Here is a 26,085-nt window from a genome sequence, read left to right on the forward strand (position 1 = left end):
GCAGGGAACTGTTGGAGTCACCACCCCTGGAGGTATTTAAAAGACGTGTAGATGTGACACTTAGGGACATGGTTTAGTGGTGGAGTTGGCAATGCTAGGGTAGTGGTTGGTCTTAATGATCTTAAAGGTCTTTTCCAACCTAAATAATTCTATGCCTCTAAGTAGTTTATGTATTAAAATTTATTTGTATTATTACTCAAATTGAGATTTTTTCTGTGTAGAAATATTCTAATCAGGTAACCGCGCTTTATTTCCTTTTCAGTAATAATTAGGTCTAGACTAGTAATGATTCTTGAATTAGGTTGTTAAGATTTTGAGCATACTGACAGTAAATTCTTGGCTTTATATGTATGGTGCGTTTCCTCTTTATCCATAAACAAAACTTCAAGTGTAAAACCAGAAACCTGTGCTTCAGCAACTGGACTAGTGCAGAGTGCAGGAAAGAGTCAGTCGATGAGAGTTTACGTTCTAGGTGCATGAGTTTAGACTACTTTTCCTCTTTGCCTAAAGAAACAGATGGGTCTAAAGCAATTTTGCTTTATGTTGTTTATTTTAATCAGTGAGTTTGCAGTGTTTCCTAGGATTTGAAATTGCATGAATACTTACAGTCTTCCACAAAGCTGATCTTTTGTGTTTTTTATTCCTGGAACACCATAACTAATGTGATATAGTTTAGAAACCTTCTTGTCTGTCAAGAGTACACCTCAACATTTCCCATAGAAATTCCATTGTCAACAGCTGTCCTTGGTCTTACAGTTTTCTAAAGTGTTATAGAGAAACAGGATTTTCAGGGTAAAAGATTGAAATCAAAGGAACCAATACAGTATTTCAAATTACTCATTTAACCATGTATTAGTGTGCAAGTCTACTACATATTTGAGCACAAGCAATTTCCTCTTACCCTTGCCGTTGAGATTTCTAAAATGCTGAAAATTTTAACACTGTTACATATTTCACTGAAAAATACATGATTTTTCCTTAGATTCATATAGGTAAGAGCTCACAATATAAATTTATATTTATTAAATTAAAATTTTATTTGTTCTCGTATACATATAACCAGTATAGAGCAAAGTAATACAAATTGTGATTACCTGTAATGTTGTGATGACTTTTAAAAACAATCCTACTGTATTAAATGTATCAGTTCAGTTTTGCACGTAGATAATACAAAGCCAAGCTATGCTTGCAGTTATATCCATTGAATTCCACAGTATCACAAATGTTTAAAAGAAGAACCTGGCCCATGCATTAATTACCAGCCCTAATGATGCTCTGAAAATACAAATACAACATTTTTTTATGTTTTACTAAGGATACACATGGCAAGCAACATCTATTCTTCAGGATCATGTTGCTTTGTACCTTTTTGAAGGCCCGGTATCCCATATTTCGTTTTACTTGATAAACCTCCAATCTTTTTAAAAATAAAAAGGTGAAAGACAAGGATTTCACAAACACCTCTGTCTGCCAAAAAACAGGAATGTGAACAGACATGAAAAATATTTTTAACAGCCAGCACAAAGGTGTTAGCTATACATATAAATAAACTACAAGTAAACAGGAAAGCACATTCTCTGACTATACAAAACTAATCCCCTACAGACACAGCTATAGGGGACAAAGAAAGGCAAATGGCTCAGGGCAAGGTATACTGATGTATGTATTAGGCAGTATGTTTTTGCCCATCAGCAAAAGAGGTCTGTTATAGTCTTTCATGTGTGGCATGTGTATGAATAAAATCAGACTTTGCCATGATTTTTTTAATGGCCAAATCCTTCTTTAGATACTGAAGTATGAACCCTTGCACAAGGTGTAACTGTGAAAACAGCTTCTTGCATAATGTGTTTATGCTATTAAAATGTTTTCTTGTACCTACCATTGTGTCCACTTGCTATACATGTGTGACCAAACTGCCATGAACACTCTGGCCACCCTGTCGGTTGTACCAGTGCCATTGTCTGTGATGCAAGGTGAACTGGATCAAGGAGATCCTTTGAGTCAGAAATACCCTGACCGGTTTCACTGCATGGTCCTGTAAACTCTTGTACCAGCACAAATGAGAGAGACAGTGACACTGAAAGAAGTAGGAAAATCAGAAACTGCCACTGAGAAAAACCTCCACGTGACTTAAATTCAGGAGACTAACAATTGATTTAGATTGCCTGACAAACCTGGAGAGACGTAGTTGTGACACCTAAATTAGGCACACACAGCAGGTGATCTTAGCACAGCCCTCTGCGCTGTAAGGGGTGATGAGATAAATCGATCGAGTCCTCCCATCCACAGAAGCTCAGCATGTTATTCCTCTTCAGTGTGAGCTGGTAAAAGAGCTTCATGGGGTACCAGGTATATTATCTCTAGCATTTCACATTTACAAGTTCCAAAATAAAGTGAAAGATAAAGTTTCCAACTACCAGATATGCAAATTTTGTGTGGCAAAATCTGTCAAGCCAGATTTTTTGTTCATGCATCACCAGGAAGAACTAGGAGTTAGAACTTTATTAATAAGTTGCTGAGATTTGCAAGAGTAGAATCTGCATTTTACTAGAACTACATTAGCTTTTTAGTCTAATGTAGTTAGAAATAACTTTTTTTTTATTCCTATTATAATCAGTTGTAACTCAGAGCACATAGAAAAAGGCATCATTTGCTGAATAAGATTCGTGTTTACACAAGTATTTCAGAGTAGAACTGAACTTAAAAAAAAACCCCATAACAGTGATAGCTTCAACATCTTGTATTGTTTCACGCTCCTGGGAAGATGCTATGGAAATATTAAGGTTAATCTGGAATCTTCAATGTGTTAATCTAAACCTTGTTATAATCTGAACAAAAATATTATTTTAGTAAACATATAAGGGTACATGTATAGAGAAATAAATGATGTACATGTGTATCCACCTACCTAAAGAAAGAAAGACAAAGATAACCTGTTACATGGCTATAGTTATGATTCATCTTTTATTAGTCATGAAAGGAACAATGATATTTGCTTCCGAAGGAAATAAATGCTTTTTGTTCTCTTTCACCAGCTACACTCAGGAAAGTTGTCAACTTAAAATATTTATTTGAAGTGCTTGAACATTAGTTATGAGAAAAAATACTTCAGTACTTTTTTCCTATGAGATACAAGGTAGATTTAGACATACAGGCTTTAAAAAGAAAATAAAAAATGGACATTGAAGAAGAATAGCTTGATCTACCAAATAAAAACATAAGGGATTTTTTAAATGCAATTTTAGAATTATTCTTTTTCTAAAATATTGTTTCACAAGTAACTACACTGTCCTCTAATAAATTATTCTCTATAAATCCCTCTCACCTTATATTTGAGGCTTTTTTTAATTGTACTGAGACCAGTTGCACAACTTTAATAATGATATCCACTGCGATTTTACTATAAATAGCATTTGAATGAGTGTCTGCCTGAAAAATGACACATGTTGAGTAAAACATTCTTACTTTAAGCCATATCAGCTGTAATTCATAAAAAAACTTATTTAAAAGAAAGCAAAATAAGCCAAATATCTGATTCAACAAAGGTTTTGTCAGATATGGAGAAGTTTTAGACTGTTAAAAATGTCTGAGTAAAACCAAATGAAAGTACTCAGAGAAACCTTGACCCTGGTGCCACTTCTCAGGTCATGTGGAGAGCTCAGCCCTGTGCTGCCTGTATGACCTGCTGTTGGGAAAAGCCTCTACATCCCAAGGCAATTGACCCAGAGGGGCCTACATACATACTGCATACGGTCCACCATTTTATGTAGATATGGATGTTTTTCCTCTGTATTGTTACGATCTCCAGTTTACTCTATTTTTTCTTTTTCTCCTCCTGGCTTCTCTAACTTACTCTGCATTTACAGTGCTATTCCTCATTTCCTTGCTGGCTTTCAGGGGTCTTTCTTCCAGTTGCCAAACTTGGAGCTACACTTCAACATCCTGCCACGTTCCTACAGTTTCTTGCAAGGGTACCTCCCTTGCAAAGTAACCTTCAGACAAATTGCAAAACAGCCTTGTCTTCTTCTGAGTAAAGTGTCTTCTCCTTGCTCTGAGACATTTTATTGGTTTTTTTTTAATACAGTTCTTTAAGAAACAAGACTATTTCTTTATAGTGCATTGGATGCGATGAAGGAACCATGACGTAGCCTGGCAGACATATGAGTCTAGGCAATGATGTGGAGTGTGTGGTGGTGCCTAGAGATGGATGGGACAGGAGTGAGAATGAAGTCTTGTGGCTGAGGGGTGAGTGAGGGAACTCCAGACCTGCCACTATTGTATTCATATTGTCTGTGGGAGCAGCCCCAAAACCTAGATTGTTCATATGTGTCTGCGAGGAAAAGACCTAATTTTTCACTCCAGATGGAATCTTAGAAATGATTTTGCATAGGTGCAGTGCAGAAAATAAGGGGAACAGGCCATGAAAAAACTGAGGAGGAACAGACTAATTAACATATATCTGAAGAGGCCTTAGGACCTAATTACTCTCAGTATTTGAAAGGGGGGCTTGTGTTTCCAAGGTTCTATAGAATAAACTGTAATCTCCTTGAATACCTGGTGCCATCAGTAAGGTCTTGAACTTCACACAAAAGTGAGGAATGAAAACAAAATGCTTTAGGATGTAAATCAAATTCTAAGTGATGGGTATTGGTAGATTTTTTTTCTCCATTTCTGAATCTCTTATTCAAAGCTTTATTCTGTGTTTCTTGAAGTGATTGGTACTGGTCATTGTTCAAAAAACCATTTCTGGACTTGATTAATTACTGGTTTGACCTGATATGAAAATGGAAAATAACTAAATCAGAATTACCGATGCTGTAATTTCAGTGTATGCTGAGACAACAAGGCAAGCGAATTTGAAGGACTGGTTTACAAAACCTGCAAAAGAAAAGAGAGGTCAAGTATGTACACAAATGTACACACTTACACACATGCCTACTAATGATGTTTATCTGGGGATGGAATTGCTCTTAGGAATGTTCCCTCGATTTTTTAAATTTTATATCTGTTTACCTCTATATTATACTGTGTGCACTAATGACTAATGCATGCATTTGGGAATACAAATATTTACATATGTTTCTTTATATTAGTCGCACATAAAATTCCTTTTTTTTTACAGTCTAGGAAGAGTTCTAGGTACAGTATGAATGCATACAATACTGTACCTTTTTCTTCTTTTGTAACGGACTGTAAAGGAGAAATAAAAGCAAAATATTCTTAAATACTTTCTGGTTAAAATGACATGGGAATTAGTCATGGCAAGATAATAAAATCTTATAACACTAGTATATAATGTACCATTAGCACTGTGGAACACTAGCTTACATCATCATATAAAGCATAAGAACTTGATCTGGGATTCATGTTGTGATTCAGATTTGCATTCATGTGTCCCAACAAGATATCTAAGCTTCCAACTGTACTGATGGGGACCTGGTGTATGATTTACAGGCCCACATATGCATGTCTACATCTATTTGAGATACACAAGAATACCCCACTTAGATACCAGCTGCCACTCTGGATGGCTCCCATTTAAGGAAGCATGTGGAATTTCCTATGAGGCCTGTGTAATATATCCCAGTTCCATAAGGATGTCTTGGATACTCCAAGAAATCTTAGGAGGCACCAGACGCTTACTTTTGGGCAATTGAGTTGCTTTCTTAGGTATCTGTCTTCATATGAGCTGAGCAACTCACTAGGTTTCACTAATTGTGTTGACAAAGGGGTCGGGTCACTTGCCCACAGAAAGACCTGAGTCCCTTCAGAGCAGTAGCTGGACACCAAGTGGGTTTTCTTACAGCGTCTCAACTGGCACTCATTACTGGTATTTTAGCAATTGAATGTTACCCTGTATTTCCACTGACTGCAGTGACAGCTTAGATATGTAACACGTATGTAATAGATACATAGCACATACGTAAATATTTGTATGTAGACATGTAGATTGAGATATCTTAACCCAACATTTAATTCTAACCTTCCTGTTATCTGTAGATAACATGCAGTTATATGTATCTGCGTATACATACACAGTATTTAATATATAATCTTTTTCTGAACTATGAAAATTAATTCCTACTAAAGTTAGCTGTTTACACTGTATTTTTTTTCCTTTTTGGAGAAAGAGAGCAGGGCAAATTCAACATTTTCTGTTTTAAAGGGATCATAACCCAGAAGTCAGGACTTTAAATACAAAACTCATAAAGTGCTGAACAATTCTTTCATCAGTTGATATGAGTTGTATGTAGGGTTGTGAACAGCAGCACACAGTCCACATGGAGACCAGTCACTCTCGGTTTACCCCAGGGGTTGATACTGTTTGACTTCTTTATTAATGACCTGGACAATGCAACAGAGTGCACTCTCAGCAAGTTCTCACAGAGGATACAGAAATGATAGGAATGGCTGGCACACTAGATAGTTGTTCCGTCATTCCGAGGGACCCTGACAGGCTAAAGAAATGGCTTGATAGGAACCTCATGAAATTCAAGAAAGGGAATGCCAAGTCCTGCATCTGGGGAGGAATAACTCCATGCACCAGTGCATGCTGGTGCCAACTAGCTGGAAAGCAGTTTTGCAGAGAAGGACCTGGGATATCCTGATGGACACCAAGTCGAACATAAGCCAACAATGTGCCCTGGCAGCAAAGACAACCAACAGCTTCTTGGGCCGAACTTGGAAAAACATTGTCAGCTGGTAAAAGGAGGTGTTCCTCCTCTACTCAGCACTGGGGAGACCACAATCCTCTGTCCAGGTTTGGGCTCCCAAGGACAAAAGAGATAGGGACGTACTGGATAGAGTCCTGCAAAGGGTCATGAAGATTTTTAAGGGATACATACATAGGAGAGGCTGAGAGATCTGAGGCTGTTCAGCCTGGAGAAGATGTACGGGGGTCTTGTCAATGTGTATAAATACTTGATAACGGGAGTAAAGAAGATGGAACCAAACTCTTGTCTGTGGTGCCCAGTTACAAGACAATAGGCTGTGGGCACAAACTGAAATGCAATAGATAACATTTAAATGTAAGAAAACATTTTTTTTTACTATGCGTATTCAAGCACTGGAACACGTTGCCCAAAGAGGCTGTAGAGTCTCCATTGTTGGAGACATTCAAATACCGACTGGATTTGGCCTTGGGCAGCTTGTTCTGATTGACTCTGCTCTGCAGAGGGTTGATCTCCAGGACCCCCTTGCAGGACTTAGTGATTCTGTGATATCTAGTCAACTTATTGTAAACATGAAATATTATAAAAGGAAACGTGATTTTGCATGACATTACAGATGTTAAATAAAACCCACAGGAAAAATATTACTCAAACAACTTTGCTAATATTCAGGCCTAATATCAGAAAGGCTGATATTGCACAAGCTACTGTAAATATAGCTATATCCACCAGATCCCTTATTCCAGGCTTGTGAGCGAGGATAAACAGATGACAATGAGACACATATATCAAGCCAGAGCTAAGCAGTTACCAAAGACTGAGAAATAGTGTTACCAAACTAATCAGCATAAATGTCATATAATCAGCCACTGTTGTACATCCTGCTCCAGTTGCGTCTAAAGTGCTGCCATCGTTGGTTTGATGGATTTGCTTTACGTCACTGAGGTTCGTCTTGTCTGGCATCCCTGCTGAGACAAATAAGAAAATATAGTATGATGCATGCCTTGTCACTACTGGCAACGTTATAGCTAGAACAAATTTAAATATCCTCAGCACACAGACTGTCACAGTTTGGTTTCTAATTCTCATGTTACTGCCAAATTCAAAATCCTTTATAATTGCATCTAGAAACATACACTATACTATATGACTATTCATCATTGAAAGTAGTTCAGAGGTCTGCCAGTTCTGAACAAAGTTGTTCTTGTAAAAATATATCTGAACAAACATTTGCAGACTGAAGTGAACAGTTTTGAAAGTCCCAGCAGTACCTAAAAGTCCACTGCTCACATCTATCTTGGATTTAAAGGAAATGGGAAATAATTTAATGTGAAATTGCTTGTGTCTGGGTCCCAATATTATTCCGAAATAATCTATGCCTGATGGAAGGTATGCAGCAAAGTATACTTGTTGCTGTAAAAAACCTCCATTTTGGCACAATTTAAATGGACTTTACAACATTGGTGTAAATTGTACAAGGTGAAATTGTAAAGCTAACTTTAAACAGGAACTCCTTTACTGGGTTCCTGGCTGAATATTTGTACTTCTTGGGACGAGGGTAAATATTTCTCCATCTCAAAACAGTGCTTTGTATGGAATAAGGATGTAACCACCCATTATATTTCCTCTGCCTGGTTAAACAATCAGAAGCAGAAGGTCTTGGAGTCACATTCAGATTTGGTAGCATCATCAGCTGTTTGTATTTGCTATGAATACTTCTAGACTATCTTAGCCCATGTAATAACTTGTAGCATGCCACTATCAGTCAAAATTAACAAGTCTAAATTCAGCGTTATTACATGCAACAAATATTGACATTGTAATTACACTGAGACTGAAAAAAGGCTTTATATAAAGCAAAGTCAATATTTATGTAATTAGGTCAATACATATATAATTCAGAAGGTAAGCTCTACTGTTGAAACAGCAGCATTAGAAAGAAGCTCAGCTCTACTGAGCTGTCATATTGATTTTACAGTCTGAGTCTCTGCATTATTATTCGTTGTTTAGGTACTTCTTTCTGCATCATTAGGAAAGATGAATAAGCTAGTGATATTTTTTTGTTTGTTTTATTATTATTCAAAGGGACTGTGATGAAGTATAAATAGTTTGGTCATGGTGTTATCTTCTTTGTTAAGCTGGTTTAACGGAAGCTAGAGAGAACTCTCGTTTGTAAAAGGAACAACATTTTTGGTGCTTGTGTTAAAATACTCTTTTCTCTAAAAGCAGCTTGAAAGCTACTCTTTGTGAACTTGCTGTATGTACTCAAATCTCCTTCCTGTAGCTTTGAAAAAATGCATTAAGGGAAGAGTCAGCTAAAGTCAATCATGTTGTCTGAAAAACCTGCTAGAATGAATTTGTCGTCTTTGCTGCTGTACTTAGACAGCAGAATATACTGCTATTTTGTGTGGATTTATCGATCCAGTGCTCTTGCCCGGAATCTGTGAAAATTAGCTCTATGAGTACAATGCAAGTGGACATACAAAGAGGAAGAGTGACAATAGATGTTGAGAAGGAGGTAATACAACTTCTCCTTATCATGCACATTCAATGCCCTGTCTAGAAAAAGATCAGTCACTCAACACTTCACTGAATGGGTGGTTGGTGGATCATCAAAGAGGATATGTCAAGGTTTTTTTCGGGGCAGTTTTAGAAGTAGAACAACAGCAAAAACATGATTTGGGTCATTTCTCCAGGGCATTAGTGAGGATTTCCCATATTTAAAAAGACTAATTTCAACAGACAGAAAAAGGCAACTCTCACCTATACAATAAAGCAGTTCACCGAATGCTATAGGTATAATGAACCAGGTTTTTCCCAGCGTATTTGCAGATACGCTATCACAGTAGTGAAAGATATGGCCGTATCTTAAACACCCAGGATATCAATTATTATAAAAGATAAATATATTAAAAATAAAAATATTCCTACATCTTGCAGTTGGAGAAATGACTGGCTTCAGTTAGAGTATGTGAACTGAATTGTAAGGCGATGTGACTAGATATTAACTACTGAATGAAAAGTCGAGTTTAATTTCTAGTGAAAATTTCATTGACAATATTATAGAAAATAGGAAGAGAATAGATTCAATTTTATGGGACATGTTATCTCAATTTTTTTTTCTTTCCAGTCTCAAATAAATACTTCAGACTTTGGAAGTTCCCATGAGAAGAGTGTTATAAAAAATGTTCAAACTTACCAATACATATTCCTTTGATCAATGAAAATACCATAAAGGATTGAATATAATCTCTGATGTTACATGCATATACTGTTAGGATTGCAGTGTAAACATACAGCAAGCCTTTCACCTGTTCAGTCAACCCCATAGGTCTACGCCACAAATTTGACTTTATTGAAATGAGAAGTTAAAAAAATATACTTAGACATGCCCCTGTGAAAAAAATCACTGAACAGAAGACCACTCCTAAAAAAACAGTCTATTTTAACAGAACTGTGTTTTGTTTTTTTTTCTCCACAGAATGCTATGTCTTTTTTTTTAGCTAGTTCTAATAAGTATAACTATATATTTAATTCCTACACCTAGGCTATACTTTCTATTTAAGTAAGTAGGTTGTGTTGTCCATTATGCATCAGGATTTAAACATATATGTCACCTTTCATATATCATAATCAGTAATGGAAATGATCCTTTCATCTAAATGAAATTAACTTCCGTAGTTCGCAGTAAACTTGCAATGAAACCTATCCAAACATTTAGAGCAGAAGGGACTAAAACCAAAAGCAAACTTGTTTGATTTTAGTTTCTTCACATAAAAGAAGCTGAAACTATGTTATAGAAGAGACATTTAAGTTTCCTAAATATAAATGTGTAGTTTAATATCAAAATCATACTAGAGCTAATATTTTGACTGGAAAATGGTAAAATTCAGATGTTCAAGCTGAGATTCAGAGTTTTGTTCTGAAGAAAAACTAAAACCACAACAGAGCAGAAGATAAATCTATTGGGAATTAAAATCCAAATATAACATCTGCATGAACCTATATAAAGCAATGCTGCCAAGTATCACGTATCTGTCCCAGCACCACCTGTGGAACTCAGTGGCTGCAATTTAAAGTATTGTCCCGCTCTGGTTTAGAAAAACTTAATCAGTAAAATAATTTCACCAAACATTGTGATAAATATCACAGTATCTCATTATAGTGTAACAGCTGCAGAATATTTCTAATGGTCTTTAACATCTTCTAAAGATATTTAAAGCTTGTGAGAGGTAATGTTACTGGCAGCCTTGAGACCTGACCTGTTGTGTTCTCCAGAATAGCAACAGCAACAATACAATTTCCTTCCAATATTCAGCAAGAGCCTTTAACCTTGATTTGAAAAGTCAAACCTAAAGTCATGGAAGATTTTCATTTGACACGGAGCTTTTCTACTGAGATTTTCAAAATAGTACAAAAATGGGCTATAACTTTTGAGCCGTAGATGCTTGCCTACCAAGGGCCATGCTGGGACTTTAGGCATTTTAAACGTTTTAAATGCAATATCCTCCAATAATGGTCTAGTTTGAAACCACACCAGAAAGTATTTGTGTAACTGTAGTATAACTTCAAACATCTTGCTGTATTATTTTGTCTGCTGAGTAACATATATCAGAACTAAAATGGCTCTTCAAGGAAAAATCAAGCTGCCAAATGAGCTGCTGTGGGAATCCCATTGGATACAAATCTTGTCAAAGACTTAGGGAGCAGGGAGAACTGGATTTATCTCTGTGAGTCATTCTTGTGATGTTCTGGAAGATTCAAAATACAGCTTTTATGGCACAAGCATTTTCTATAAGCCTCAAATATGAGGAAGAATTTGAGTAAGGATGGGAAAGTGTTTCAAATAGGAAAAAAAGGAGGAAAGTGGCTTTTACAAGACAACACTCCTGTGAAGTTGTATGCAAAATTCTTCTTAGAGGGAAATTATTATTTCAATCATTATATGTAAGCTAATTTTTGGGTTCTGATAACACGAGCTGTGAAGAAAAGAACTGATAACTAGGTGAAGTTCTGCCTCAAAATTCATAAAAAAGATCATGAAGAAGCTTTATTAGAGGTCAAAGAAGTACTTAAAGGTCAGATGAATAGACCAAAAACCTGATGTGCTGTAGATGAATATTTAGATATGAAGTTGGAAATGTAATTTAAAATAATGAGGTACCTGGAAAAGGATGGCATTTAGGCATCTTGGTTATGAATTTATACATGTCAGTAGGGACCAATAATATGTTGGGAATGTAGAAGATAAATTTGGATGTAACTGACAAAGTAAACTGAAGAATTTGTAGGCAAAGGCAAAAAGAATAACAGAATGATTAAGAGCAAAGAAGGGACAGTGATATCAGAGCAATGGGTTCAGGAATTTGCAGGCAGCAAGAGACAGGACAACCTCCTTACTGTGTCAAGTAAACATCAACACTGACTAGTATCAACAAATTTTTGTAATATGAAAGAAGACATAATATTAGTTTGCTTCCTGCAATTCACAATAATGATGTCTGAATAATGACTTTATGCAGTTAAACTTGAAAAAAATGCATTACTTGATTTTAACAGAAAAAGAGGAGGAGAAAAAAAAAGTTTACTTTGCTTTGTCGTTCCACAAATTAAAATGACCTATTAGTAACCAAACCTTTTTTTTTGATTGGCCAATCCTTTGCCATTAGGAACTTTTAAAGTTTCTAATGGATGTCCCCTCCCTGTCTTTTACTGATTTTTTGGCCGGTTTTATTCCTACCTACATAATATCATGAAAATGTTTCAAAAGGGAGTTATTCTAACTAGATCACAGTGCTGTGGTTAAATACCTCAGACATGCTTCAGTTTATATGTAGTTGTTGCTCTGAAAACTTGCATTTCCTACTTTAAATAATATATAGATTCCTTTACTGAACAGTAGCTATATGTGAGAAAAACATATTCATTATATGTCAGATCATTCCCCAGCTAGTGTGTTTAAGCCATTAATCTTAAAAACATCACAAAATACTTATGAGTATCCAGTGTTTAGACAGAAAAGTAGAAACAATGGACCACCTCTACTATTATCTGAGGACTCTTCCATGTGAAGCTCATGTGATGTTGGCCATGAAGTCTCAATGAAGAGAGAAAAAAGATGTCTGAGAAGAACTATATTATGAAGGGTACCTGGCAAAGGACTGATTTCTTGAGGTAATTTTCATGTTTTTATGTCTCCATGTATACTTGGAAAAGCTAAGGGATGTCCCTAAAAGGAAAACATATGCTATATTATGCTTAAATATGTGTCTTTCTTGTAGTACACGAATAGCAGTGCATGTATTCACCGTCTTAGTAAATCTGTGTGTTTTTACTATGTAGTGCAACTTTTGCCCTCTCCATTGCACAGTAAGTGAAACAGAAAAGAGCAGGGGGATTGGAATGGATGATCTCAGAGGTCCCTTCCAACCTCAACAATTCTGTGATTCTGTGATTCTATAAGTAATAAATGTTTCACAATTCAGCACTCATCATGAACAAACAAACAAAAAAAAACCCCACTGGATTTCACTAGCAAGTAATACAGAGGGAAAGAACCTACACTACTTTACCATTCTTTGACTACAGTGCTTTTGAAGATATGAACAGTGATACAAGAATGCTGAGAATTAAGTCAGGAATCAACCTAGTGAAAAATGTATCTCTGCTTCATTTTGTTTAATACTCATTTAATGAAGGAGAAATTAACAGCTGATCCACAGAGACTAAAGAAATGTCAAAATTTTCAAACATTTTTCCAATGAAGTTTTGGGGATTTTTAGGCTTCAATTTTAAAGAAAAATCAATCATCTAGCATTGCACATTGGTTTGCCATATCTAAATTACAAAGAAATTTACTCAGCTGAACTTCTTAATACTTCAAAGCTGTCTTTCAGTGAAGCTCCATTTGCTGCAGGGTTCATGAGGAAAGAACAGAGGAGGCAATATTATTCATTTACAATGAATGAAGGCTTTTGCATTATGGAATCTATTGTTACATAAACATACATATATCTTCTGCCTGGTCAATGAAATTAATGAATCAGCACATAAAACAGGCTTCACTGATACTAAAATTGTGCCGTAAAATGGTTTCGATTCCTATCCCCTTGAGTTTTTCTGTGAGGTCTAAAATCTTAATTTGGGTGCAATAAATGATTGTATCTGATTGTGTTGATTCTGATAGCTTGTCAGTAAAGGTAAGATGAAAGGGAAAATAAGGTTCAAAATCAAAAGTAATAGATTTTGCCAAAACCAGTAATGTCTCTTTTTTACTGTTTGAGTTTGCCTGTGACCATTGCCTGACGCTTTTGAGGTGGGAGAAATAATAAGATATAGTGAAAAATGTAATAAACAGCACATTGGGATCCCTGACTTCTGGCATTCAATGATTAATGTGTGCCTTGGAGCATAGGGATACATATTTATTATCCTTGTAAAGTAGAGTGAATGATTCTCATAATTCTCATAAATTCTTGCTACATTTTCTACAGCCACTTTGCCTTATGCAAGAAGAAACCAAACCAAAGCAATGAAAAGCCAAAATAAAAAATCAACAAACTGAAAATGTGCTTACACCTTCCCAATTGTATGAGATCATTTTTAACTACGAAGGCCAGAGTCCTTAAAATGCATCCATTAAAAACAATTCAGTACAGCTTTTTTAAAATCACAGATGAGCTCATATTTTGGCAGAGCAGGATTTCATCTGCTTTGCTATGGTGGTTATATGGGTCAGTTTGTGTCAGAAATGATAAGCTTAAGTGTGAGCACCACCCCGAATGCAGCATAAAGTAGCATTATGCTGATGCCGAAGTGGTGAGCTTAAGAAGATAATAACAGATGATAGGTAAGGCATGATTAATTCCATTTGTTTTTTCATATCTGTACAGTCTACATCTACAGCTAGGGTTCACTTGGTTAAACATAGCCATCTACAGACATTTTAGATGTGGGGGAGGGCAGTATCACAGTTGGCATACAGCTGCCTATCCGAAAGGAGTCTGATTATTATAAAACCCTTTAAGGATGTCTTCGACATCCTAAAGCATCTCCAGTGGACTTTGGCACTTCTGTTTAGACAACTGAAACCTGCATCAAAGTTAGTTACTGCAGCTTCCATTATAGTGAATATAGAGAAATAAGTAAATGCAGAAGAATTAGATGTGGTACTCAGGTGTAGATATTTAGTCTGAATTTTCACAGATGAATCTGACTCTTAGTCACGTAACAGGTTCACCACTGAGTAACCAGTGAATATTTTCTGACTTTTTCCTTCCCTGTCATTATGCTTTATATTTGTGGTGGAAAACCAAAAGTAAATACCGAATCATGTAGCTCTTGCAAAAGTATTACATTTTAGAAATTCTAGGTAGGAAAACTGGAAAAAAAAAAAAAAAAAAAAAAGTGCGGTATGATTCAGTTCATGCTTATTTCAACTGTAGTCTTATATTTTCATTTATACCTAAGCCGCTGCCTTTAAACATTTTTAGTTTCAACATCTGGTGTTTAAGTGCAAGAAGGGCTGCCATATTGCCATGAAAATAATGAATGTCTGATGTGAGCAAACATCTCCGAGAAGCCGGTACTTCATGAATGTGTTCCCTGCTAAAGTACAGAAAGAGTCATTGCAGCTTTATTTACATAGCTAAATACACATCCCAGAAAGAGATCCTTCAGGCAAAGTGATGTTGAGTGGCTTATGTCTACCATGCTCAGAGATACCAATACCTAGAGTGTCTGAACAAATGGCCACTGCACAGTACAATGCCCTGAATCTCTTTTAAGCCACACATAGTGGTTTCCTTGGCTCAAAGACCCAGTTATGAGTTTGTTTGCTTGTTTTGAGGTCAAAGTGCCTGAAAGAAACATGAGGGCTGTGCTGCAACGGACCAGGTGGTGTTTTTATAACATGAAACTGAAGCAGCACGGTACAGGCTCTGGGATACGATATCCAGGCATGGGAAAGTGTTTTGAAAATAAAAAGCCTGCTGATGAGGGACTTTGTAGGGCAGAGAAATCCAAGCTTTCAGCCGTCTGGTTTGTGTTGCCTTTTGGAAGCAGTCCTTGGAACGAATTATCCACAGAACTTGAAGTTTGTTTTGGAGGGACGGAGGTGGTTTGCCTTCATGGAGTGAAGTAACATTTATGCAACTTGGAAAACGGGAACTGAAAACAGGAGACAACTCACAAGCTAAGTTACTTGACAGCATAGACGTAGCCAGTGCAATCACTGGAATTTGGAGAATTGCATAGTATCATAGGGAGGTTCTGGACTGTTTATAAATTCTAGCAGCGAATTCTTAAAGTCCTTATGAGTCTCACCTCTGTAATTGGCCAGTCATTTCTTTCAGTGAAATGCAATCACGTGGGTCGTCATGGCTTGTAGCCTCAGAAACATGTATCATATCCCAGACAGGACCTTGAGCAGGAGTACCAAAGGAATGAACCTGATCTATATGCCACAAGATGATGTGGAACAAGGAGATGATGCTCACTTAACTGCAAATTTACATTTAGCTTGCCTCCACAAAGGGAGTGTATCAATAACTGTGATTTTTTTGTCCGTAAGTGAAGTGTAGATTTCTTTATCTCAGAGTAACTTTCTCATGCTTTATCCACTGTATTCTTAAGTGACAGAGCTTTCACAAGTGTCCCCAGGGAAAACTATGTCGCTGTCCATGTAATGTAGTATGCTGCAGCATGATGTAGGTAAGAACTTTTTGAAACACAGCATACTGAGCTGTTGTCAGTTTTTGCTCTCTGTCTATGCACTAAATGTAGATAATGTTATGACGAAAGTTTCTGAGGTAGGTAATTGGTACTTATTTGGAGGAAAAAAATTGATTTAAAATCTTCCTTTTTGACTTTGTATATTCTAATGATCATTGTAATAATACACAAATCAACACAAATAGCAATTATAAATGCAGAGGGAATATTAGGATGCAAGTAATCTCACCTACAAACAAAGGAATAGTATTACTGTTATTTGTGAGAGAGCAATTGTGAATTCTGCCTAATGGCATTAGCTAAGAGAATTCTGCATGGCTAACTGTATATTAGGAAATTAATCCAACATATCATGTTTAACTTCACATATTTTATGAAATCTGTATATATGAGAAATAGAGTGCAACCAATGATCTTAACCTAAGTCTGGCAAGTCATTTTAACTACAAGAGCAGCAGACATTAAGTCTCTAGTCTAGTATTTGATAGTTTTCTTTCAAAGTTGACAGTGGCATTTGTTTCACATTATACATTAATGAACTCAATATTTCCCTTTAGAAAACAAAGCTTTTATGAGTTAATGTAACACAAACAAATGGTGTCACAAACCAAAAAATTTCCATTTATTACGCATTCTTAAGAATCAGAAAAAAAATAACATTATTTGTTGAAATGGTTAATGTATATTTTTTACTTGTAGGTCAGTTTTAGCATATAGCAAAGTATTAGATATATTAGATAGACTTGGTTTTGTTTTGCATACAGAGACTAAAACATAACTGCATCTCTCATCTGTAGAGAGAACCGCAGTAACCTTCATTAGATCTCTTCCTATTGCTTTCTCACACAATAGCTTCTACATCCGTGCTCATTATAAGAAACGTTCATTATAATTTCAATGCTCTAGGGTGCTGGAATCAGCATTGTCAATAATACCTGTTTTAAATGAAGAAATCCATCTTGTCAATCCTTTACACTATTTGGGTACTTTTAACCTTTATCATTAACCTATGCAAAGGCTTCGTAATCAATACAAAATTATAATAGGACTAAAATCCCATAAATCAGACTGGGTGAAAGTAAGCAAATTCTTCATTCTTTGAATTTTCATCTGATCAGTACTAATTTCCTTTCTACGAAAAAGATGTCCAATATAAATTACTGTCCTTTGAAACAATTTACCCAATTCATTATATTTTAATCTTTTTTTCAGTTTGTTGTAGGAGGTTTGTAATCAACAATTCTCGTTTATACAAAACTACCACCAAGAAGAGAGAGGTGAATTAGAACTGAAACTCCTGAAAGTAATGTGTGCCCTTGGGTGGAGGCAGAATGTTACCAATTAGGGCCATTAAGAAAATGAAATACTTTTCAATTTTTATTTTTTTTTTTAATTATTTAGATTCCCAAGATTTATGGCCCAATTTCACTGTAGCAGTTTGTTATTTTACTGTTTGTCTGGATGCTGTTTTTAAAATGAAGGTACAAAATCAGCCTTTTACAGAAAAGAAACCTGAACAAGACTGATTTCCATTGTTAAGATGATTGAGTAACTTTGGTAATTTTTTTCAGGGCAGTCCACCTAGAATTTCAGTCATTCCACTTTCTGTTAAAAGAAACATAGCCTGTAGATTAACTTAATCCCCCCAAACACTGGCACACTAAACTGTCCTTCTTAATTTTAGCTGTAGAGCATATTTAATGACATATTTCCACAATTTAAGCTGATTAAGGACTGATTAAGCAGGCCTGCTTGCAGCCATTTCCTCACCATGTCTGCCAGGTGGGGGCTACAAACCCACCTGTTGCCATGTACGGTCACATGCAAGATCCCCTCAGTGAACTTGTTCCCAAAGGTGAGCCATCAGATCTGTGATTTTTCTTGCTGAGTTAGTTTTACTGCAGCTTGAGGTTACTTCTAGAACCACCCCACGGTGGGATCAGATAAATGCTGGCAAGAGGAAGAAGGATCATGCTGTTATAATCTGGGAAAGGACTTAAACTGTCAGCTAACCATAACATCGTAAAGCACCCAGAAACAGACTGAGAAAAACGTATAATCCGCTGTTGATATCTGACCTGAACCCACATCAAAGACTGGATTACTGACAAAAAAGGAAGTGCAGAGCAGTGAAGAAAGTAGACGTCCTTGTCTCTGTTCCTTCACTGTAAACAAAAGCACAGCTTTTCTCCTTACAAATAAGAATGCAACACAGAGATTCTTTTTGGTTGCTGATTTCTCTTCCTTTCTGGGATAACTTTTGCTTCCTCGAGTTTTAGCTCAGCTATTATGTTGAGAATGTATGAAAAACATATGACTCAAAAGAATCTAGTTCCTGATGTCTTCTTAGAAATGCATTTTTTAATCAGGTTATGAGGTTTAAAAAATACAATATTTCATAGCAATTTTTGCTCTGATTTTCATTTCAGAGACAGGCAGAGTATTTCAATTTCTTTCAGGCTAGATGAATGTCTGTGATAAATACTGTGGTGCTTGCTGATGTATATTGATCTGCATCCCTCTGTGTTTAGTGTTATGAAATGTCATAGGAAGTCTTGTGTCTCAGTGCATCCCACAAGTACAAGATCTTTGATCTGAAGTCACTAAAAACGGACAGTTGAACATCAAAATAAGTGCATTTGTTAAGTTTGGAGTTAAATGTTAGGCAATTCAAAGACTAAACCTGGTACGTGTAGCAGTTTTACCGCTCCCTAGGAAAGCTGGCCTTACAGAATTCATATGAATATGCAGGTTTCACACAAATACACAGCCCCCATTCCGTGCCACACTAGTAGTGCTCCTTCTGTTTGGATCCCAAACGACTGTCCCTGAACAGAAAAACAATCTGCTCTCCCCTTCATGCTCCCACAGCCTAACAAGGGTGGGCATTGACTTGATTGGCTCTGGTCAACTGACTGGGGGAAAGCAGTTTCTAACAAAAGCAAGATATCAGTCTCCAGGCTTGTTAAAAAAAAAAAAAAAAAAAAAAAAGAGTAATGTAATGACACGCCTCAAGATAAAATGTGGAAAAAAGGAAAGGAAGATTGAGGGAAAAAGATTATTTCTTTGTGGATATGAGAGAATCCAAAATAAAGAGAAAACATACATGGTTTCAAAAGTTTCCTCTTAAAAATACATAAGCCGTGTTTGCTCTTTACTTCTAACTGATGGGGAAGGCCCATCTAACTTAGCTTACTTAACTAACTTAAGCATAAAGAAACGTAATTGCTATGTCTGGTTAATTTGATAATTTAGATATATTTTCAAAACAGGTTTTTAGTCACAATGCAGCTCTTCAAAGAGAACAGGAGTACAGATGGATGAGAAACAGCTGAACTTTCACAGTTTAGGTTTTTAGCCTGAAGATATTGATCTAAGAGAGAAAGAATTGAGTAAACAAAGAATGAGGGTTGAATAGCAAAGACAAGAGTGAAAGGTGACCTCTATTTAAAGTAAATTTGTGTGGACCTGTAAGTTAAAGGCACCATAATTTTCCACGCTTTTCAGTTGGGAGGCCCTAATTTTGGCTTTGGAGCTACTTCCAGTGGGGCATGAGCTGTACCATTGTCAGCGAAGAGGCATGTGAAACTGTTAAAGATGTTACCTTTTCATGTATGGGTGAGTCATGGGAACTGAGGGGATATGCTGTAGAGTCATTCTGTGAGCTTACATTTCATTTAGAGCTACCGAGTTCTTATCTTGACCATTCACTGTCTAAACATAAATGTTCTTCTTGAGCCTAAATAAGTGTCAACAGACCAAGACCATCTCCTCCATCGCACTTCTGTTCTCTGTTGAAGCATCAGCATTTGGCAGGAGAAGGGGAGATGGTAACAGTCACCTTGGCAGATAGCATGACTCACCTTTTTCTTCTTTTAGATGAAGAGAAGGAAGGTTGGACTCGGGTTCCACAGGCAGTGCAGCAGAGAAAGGTTTGCAAGAAGCCTACACCCAAAAACTTATGAATGTATACCAGACAACATGAGAACAATAATTCACATCCCTGTCATTCGTGTATGTTTCCTAGAGTTTTTTGGGTTGTTTTTTTTTAAAAAAGTTGGGTTGCATACCCTAGTACAGCTGTCATTTCTTGGGAATTAGTAGAGAGGGGAATCCTTCCAGTGGAGTAGAGCCTGGATACGAGACAGTTTAAAGTATATGATAGCTCTTGGTGCCCTGAGACTGTTTTTGTTTTTAAATAGTCCTCTTCCAGAAAATGGCAGCTGAATAATGAGGACTGCTTCACAGACAACCAGATGTTTGCTTTTCAGCCTGACAGCAGGGATTTGTGATTTTATGGAGAGACTAGAAACCATGAAGTCACTGGCATAGGTTTGAGTGATGTTCAGGACGGAGAAAGCAAAACCTGGTGCGAATCATATCTATTTGTAGCGATACAGTCAATCCTGAAGCAAGCGAACTTCTCAGAATTATTGGGCTTTTCCCTTTTGAGGGACTCCAAATGGAAGCTCTGAAGGAAATTTGCATGTGTATAGGGTGAGAGATCAGAGTGCCTGGGTCCTAAAGTAAAAATAAAACATTCACTATACAGTGAAAGAAGCCTAAATCTTAAGAAAAAGTGAACTATTTACTTAGATCTTCTCTTACACACTAAATGTTAAAATAACTTGCTGTATAATTTAAAGCACTTGATTTTGGGAACTATATCCAAGTTGAATTTATTTTTATTTTATCAATGATATGTATTTTTTAAAGGCTTATGGCAAAATTAGTAGATGAGGTCACACTTTAAGGTAAGACAGCAATGGAGACATTAAAAAAAGTAGGCTATTGAACTAGTACCATCAAAATCTAAAACCAATGCAAGAAGACCAAGACTGAAGTTACACAAACTAGAAATTGGACATGAAAAGATGGAAATTTTTACACAAGTAAAAAGCCAGAATTGGAACAGAATGAATGAATGCTTTCAAAAGCTAATGTAAGTTAAATGACAAAGGAAATTCTCCAAAAATAGTTCAGCAGAATAAGCAAATGAACTAAACTGCTGAAAAGACAGACACTAGGTTTTTAATAAGTCAATAAAACTATAAGTCTGGGAATGTCATGTAAGCTTAAGTGGTAGTCATGACATCTTTTTCCTCCTTTGTGTTGTGCCCTCCTCCTGTGTGCTCTCTCTTTCTTTCAGGCTCATCGATGAGTCATATCATGTCATGCTACTCCTCCACACAGTCCCAGGACATGTTCAGTACACTCTGGTCCAGCTCCAGCAGTTTCCACAGTCAGCAGGGAATTAGGGAACAGCAGAGATACTCGATATGTGCAGCAGGAGAAAAGTATCAAACTCCAACACCCTCCTGGACATCAGATCAAGATGGTGTCTCCTCACTTTGCCGAGAAAGCTGTCAAGAAACACAGGTCTGACTTTGGGAGCAGGGTTACAGAAGGTTGAGAGGTGAGGCGAATTCTTCCAGGGGTTGCTACTATGTCTATCTGGTCATTGAAGATGACCCTAGCACAGGCCATGCCTTTGCTGGTGGGGTTCAGTCCTACTGCACCTGAACAGGCCTGAGTTGGTGACAGTAACAGTTTGTGTTGACTGTCCAGTAATCCCTAGGCAAGGTGGGGTGTTGAATCTGTCCCAGGTCCATCCAGGAAGACCAGTCAGAAACAACAGCAGGAAATGGGGCCAGAAACAGGACTGGAGAAGAGGTTTCCTCCCACATTGGTCTGAGACCATTCAGGAGACAGGGCTGAAGATAATTATATCCACAGAATAACTCAGGTAAGGCCTGACCAGCACAGAACTGAGCTGAAATGGGGCGCTTGGGTCTATGGCTGAGGAAGCATGGGTGGAAGCCACAGGTGACACTGGTCAGGGCAATTAAGGCTTAGAATAGGGGACATGGGTATATCTCTGTAGCAACTGTTTGAAAATAGGGTTTAATTGTGCAAGTTTCTCAGCACCCGCAGCCCCCAGGCAGCTCCTAAAGACCTCATGCGCTTTCCAGAGCGGTGTCTAAAGCTGAGAAAGGTTCATGTTCCATGTGTTCCCCTGAGTACGGCACAGGCACACAGTTTGGATGAGTGATTGGTACAGTGTCCCTCACATCGCATAAGTCTCCCTTCATTCCTCCTGTTGCATGCATCCATCTCAACCCTCTCCTGCTACAGTACCAGCTACGGGCTTTAAAAGAGACAGGCAGGTTATTAAAGCCAGCCCCAGAATGTTCCTGCGGACGTTGGGGGTACATGCTAGGAGCTGGTAGGACACTCTCTGGGGATTATCTCCAACCTGTTTTTTTAGAATGCAATCTGCCTGTGAATCACTGTGGTCCACTCATCTATATATATTGCTTTGAACTTTGTCCTCCAGGTGAACATAATGGGAGGAAAGTGAGAAAGCATCTGGGGACAGCAATACAGTAGTCAGTTATTTTGAAGGACTTACATGCTGGTTTTAATTCTTTAAATATAGGTGAAGGAGAGCTCCTGCATCCAGCTGTTCCTGGACTGCATCTATTTTCCTAGCCAACATTCAACAAAGGAGTCTGAGGAACACAGTCCTCCCAAAGAAATGGAGGTCTTTGAGATACTTGTCTGCTGCCAATATGCAGTGAGTCAATATCTCTTTCCAGGAAAGTCTGCGGGTAGGAGGAGAGAAATTAAGAACTATTTCCAGACACACTTCTGAAAGCTATTCTCTATGAACTCTTCCCAATAACTTGACAGTGGGTGTCAGTGTCTCTCCTCCCTTCCTTGCCCCCAAATACCTCCTGTCCATATTCTCCTGAGGAAGTGAAACACAAGCATCTTCTCTCACTGTTCTAGGTGTCAGCCTTAGAGCAGGTGGATGTATTGGGACTACACAGCTTTGAAACAGGAAAAGGGACTAGTCAAAGCCTTTCTTTTGAGTGGGTGTCTAGGTTTTTATTTTTAGTTGTAAATTATCCATTGCATACATAAAACATGTTAGGAATTTCAGGGATGTGTAACTTTTTTCTTTATGGGAACAGAGTGGAGAACATTCTGTGTGGCTCTGTTGCCTGCTATATAGACTGAGAGTGTGGGAAAAAGGCTAACAGTGTTAGCTACTGGAGAGGACTGTGTCTGGAGATGACCTCAGTGTTGGAATGTAGCAAATGAAGGCAGACAGCTCCTCTGACAGCCCCTCTGCCTTCCTGAGTCTTACACTGACTTGCTGATTCCACCAAATGGGCAGGAGAACGCAATCCCATCAGAAGATGCCAATCCATTTGAGCAAAACCACTGAAATTCCTTGGATTTATGTGTAACAAAAGATTATTTCAATAGCCTGGCAGTTTTCTGCATTCTCCGTGATGGTTTTTGCTTCCCATAAAACATTATCTGTGACAAATTTACTAATAATATAGTCACTTTTCAAGGGCGAAAAAAAAGAAAGGTGTGGCATTCATAATGCTTGAAAACATTGAATGATGTGCACATAAAGAACAAAATAAATCCTCTGTATTGCTAGGCATTACTGAAAGCAGAGAGATATCTTGCTGTTTAATCCTTTTATTGTCACAGTGATCAACCCTCCAGATGCAAACTATTTTTAGTGGCTTTCTCTGCATATGGACTGTGAAAGCATAAATAAAGGAGATGATACAACAGTTTTCTCCACACAGGTGGTCTGCTTTATAAATAGGCAGTGGATAAGTAATGTATTTTATACCTTATGTCAATCAAAATCCTAAGAAAGTATGATTAGGCATTGTTACAAAATTGGGACTTTACAGACTGATTTAATTCTGAATGTAAAAAAAAATACTTTCACTTCTGTATTCAGTGAATTGCAACCTTAGCATTCTTTTAAAATGCATCAGTAAAACAGATTTTTTAAAATCTGCTGTGTAGAAAATTCAAGAAAAAAGTATTATAGATACATTTTATTTTGTCTTTTTGGAAGAAGTCTATGTGATATTTAAAACTGCCTACTGTTTTACACTTGAACTGCAATATCCAAAATAGCATGTTAGAGAGAGTAAGTCGATCTCATTCAAATTTTTGTCTGTCATGAAATGAAATTGTAAACTGGGAAATGAAGACACACAGACCTAAATAATTATACATTCCCAAGCATATTTTTAGATGACACATCTGGAATATATGTGTGAATATCTTAATACAGTGTGGAGCTGGTGAAATTCAGTCGTTTGTGTTATGCACAACATTAGACTAAATGACCAAAATGGAATCCTTTTGGCTGTAGATCTGTTAATCTATAGGCTGACTGAAATCCTCTTGAAGTGGAATTAATACTTATTAGCCAGACTTCCACATTGTCTCTCCAACTGAAAAGTCCAATTATATGAAATCAGATATAAGTGCTCACAAACGGGATAGCCTGATCTGATTAGCTTATCTTGAGCTCATAGAGCTGATACTTAATTCTTAGACTACTTTGAAACAGTTGTGTTTTGTTTTTGTTTTTGGTTTTTTTTTTTAATTGAAACCAATGCAGACATTTCAAATGCTTAATGTTTATCATAAAATTCTTATGTTTACTTTGACATATTTTCTTGAACTTTTAGAATTTGCAAACAACAATCACTTTCAAAGCCATGCAAAATTAAAAATAAATTAAAATAATTCCTCTAATGAGACACTATTTATGTCAGGAGCACTTTTGTGTCAAAATGAATTCATAAGTTCTAAAGAGAGACATTCCTGAAAATAGGGCTTTACTAGCTGAATGCTGATGGACACTTACTTGAAGCACTGCACTCAGCACTGTCATAGCCAAGTCCCCAAGCACAACTTAGCCACTAGAAATTCTGTACCTAGCCTCTTCCCAATGCTTTGTATTCAAATGACATTTTTCAAAGTGTTCCTCTGTGCAAATACTTTCCCCAGAAAGATATTGTACTTCTGGGAGTGTAGGTGATTTCTGTGGGTTCTTTATTAGTGCTAAGAACCTGAGAAACAGATGATTAAATATGAGTAGCCTTCCTCCATGCCTATTGTGTAACTGTTCTATAGCTTTCTCTCTGTTTTTAAAGGAGTATTTTAAAATAGTTCATGGACTAAATGTTCAATAACAGTATTAAAACCACAGCTAGGCTGTGCTCAGCATTTTTGCTCTGTGGACTCAGTATAAAGGAAAAAAAAAACATCTCCCCAAACCCGCACCTCCTAGACCAAACTTTCAGCTTGTATAACAGAAGGTATGTGATTTTTTTTTTAATATCTTCGCCATTATACTGGGGTCTCAGCATAACAGTGTGATTTACAATCTGGCCCGGGTTTTCTGAAACTTTTGTCTTAAATTGAAATGCGACTAAAGGTGACCATTTGACTTAAGGAGTTTCATTATTCTAAATAAATATGTAATTATTTTAGAATTCCCAGATATATTTCCAGATATTTTGTAAGAGAAAGAAGGACACATCTTCCTTATCAAAAAAAAAAAAAAAAAGGCCAAAAAAAAAGGTAAAAGCAAAAAACTGCCTACAATTGTGAGGTTAAGTATGTTTATATAAAGTCAAGATTAATAGTAAGGATGGTATTGCAAGATTTCCATTATTACCTTGTTTGCTCATGTTCACATCACTTGGTTTAATTATGGCTATCCCCTACAACACTGTCCCCATAGAGAAATAGTACAGACATCTATGGACATAGAATCATAGAATGGTTTAGGTTGGAAGGGACCTTGAAGATCATCGAGTTCCAACCCCCCCGCCATAGGCAGGCA

General features: G+C 37.0%; 1 protein-coding gene across 1 annotated transcript in view; it reads right to left on the bottom strand.

Annotated features, from left to right (window-relative positions):
• Nucleotides 1-691: 691 nt before the first annotated feature.
• The window catches only part of LOC104289900 (glypican-5-like), a 740,829-nt gene continuing 715,435 nt past the window's right edge, over nucleotides 692-26,085 (bottom strand). Inside the window, exons 8-12 of the mRNA XM_009888931.1 lie at nucleotides 7,506-7,636; nucleotides 5,169-5,190; nucleotides 4,811-4,878; nucleotides 1,366-1,467; nucleotides 692-760 (exon numbers count right to left, since the gene is read on the bottom strand). Of these exons, the coding sequence (XP_009887233.1) occupies nucleotides 692-760; nucleotides 1,366-1,467; nucleotides 4,811-4,878; nucleotides 5,169-5,190; nucleotides 7,506-7,636 (392 nt within the window). The remainder of the gene's footprint in view (nucleotides 761-1,365; nucleotides 1,468-4,810; nucleotides 4,879-5,168; nucleotides 5,191-7,505; nucleotides 7,637-26,085) is intronic.

The sequence above is a fragment of the Charadrius vociferus genome, unplaced genomic scaffold (assembly GCF_000708025.1).
Source record: "Charadrius vociferus isolate BGI_N301 unplaced genomic scaffold, ASM70802v2 scaffold30, whole genome shotgun sequence".
Lineage (NCBI taxonomy): Eukaryota > Metazoa > Chordata > Aves > Charadriiformes > Charadriidae > Charadrius > Charadrius vociferus.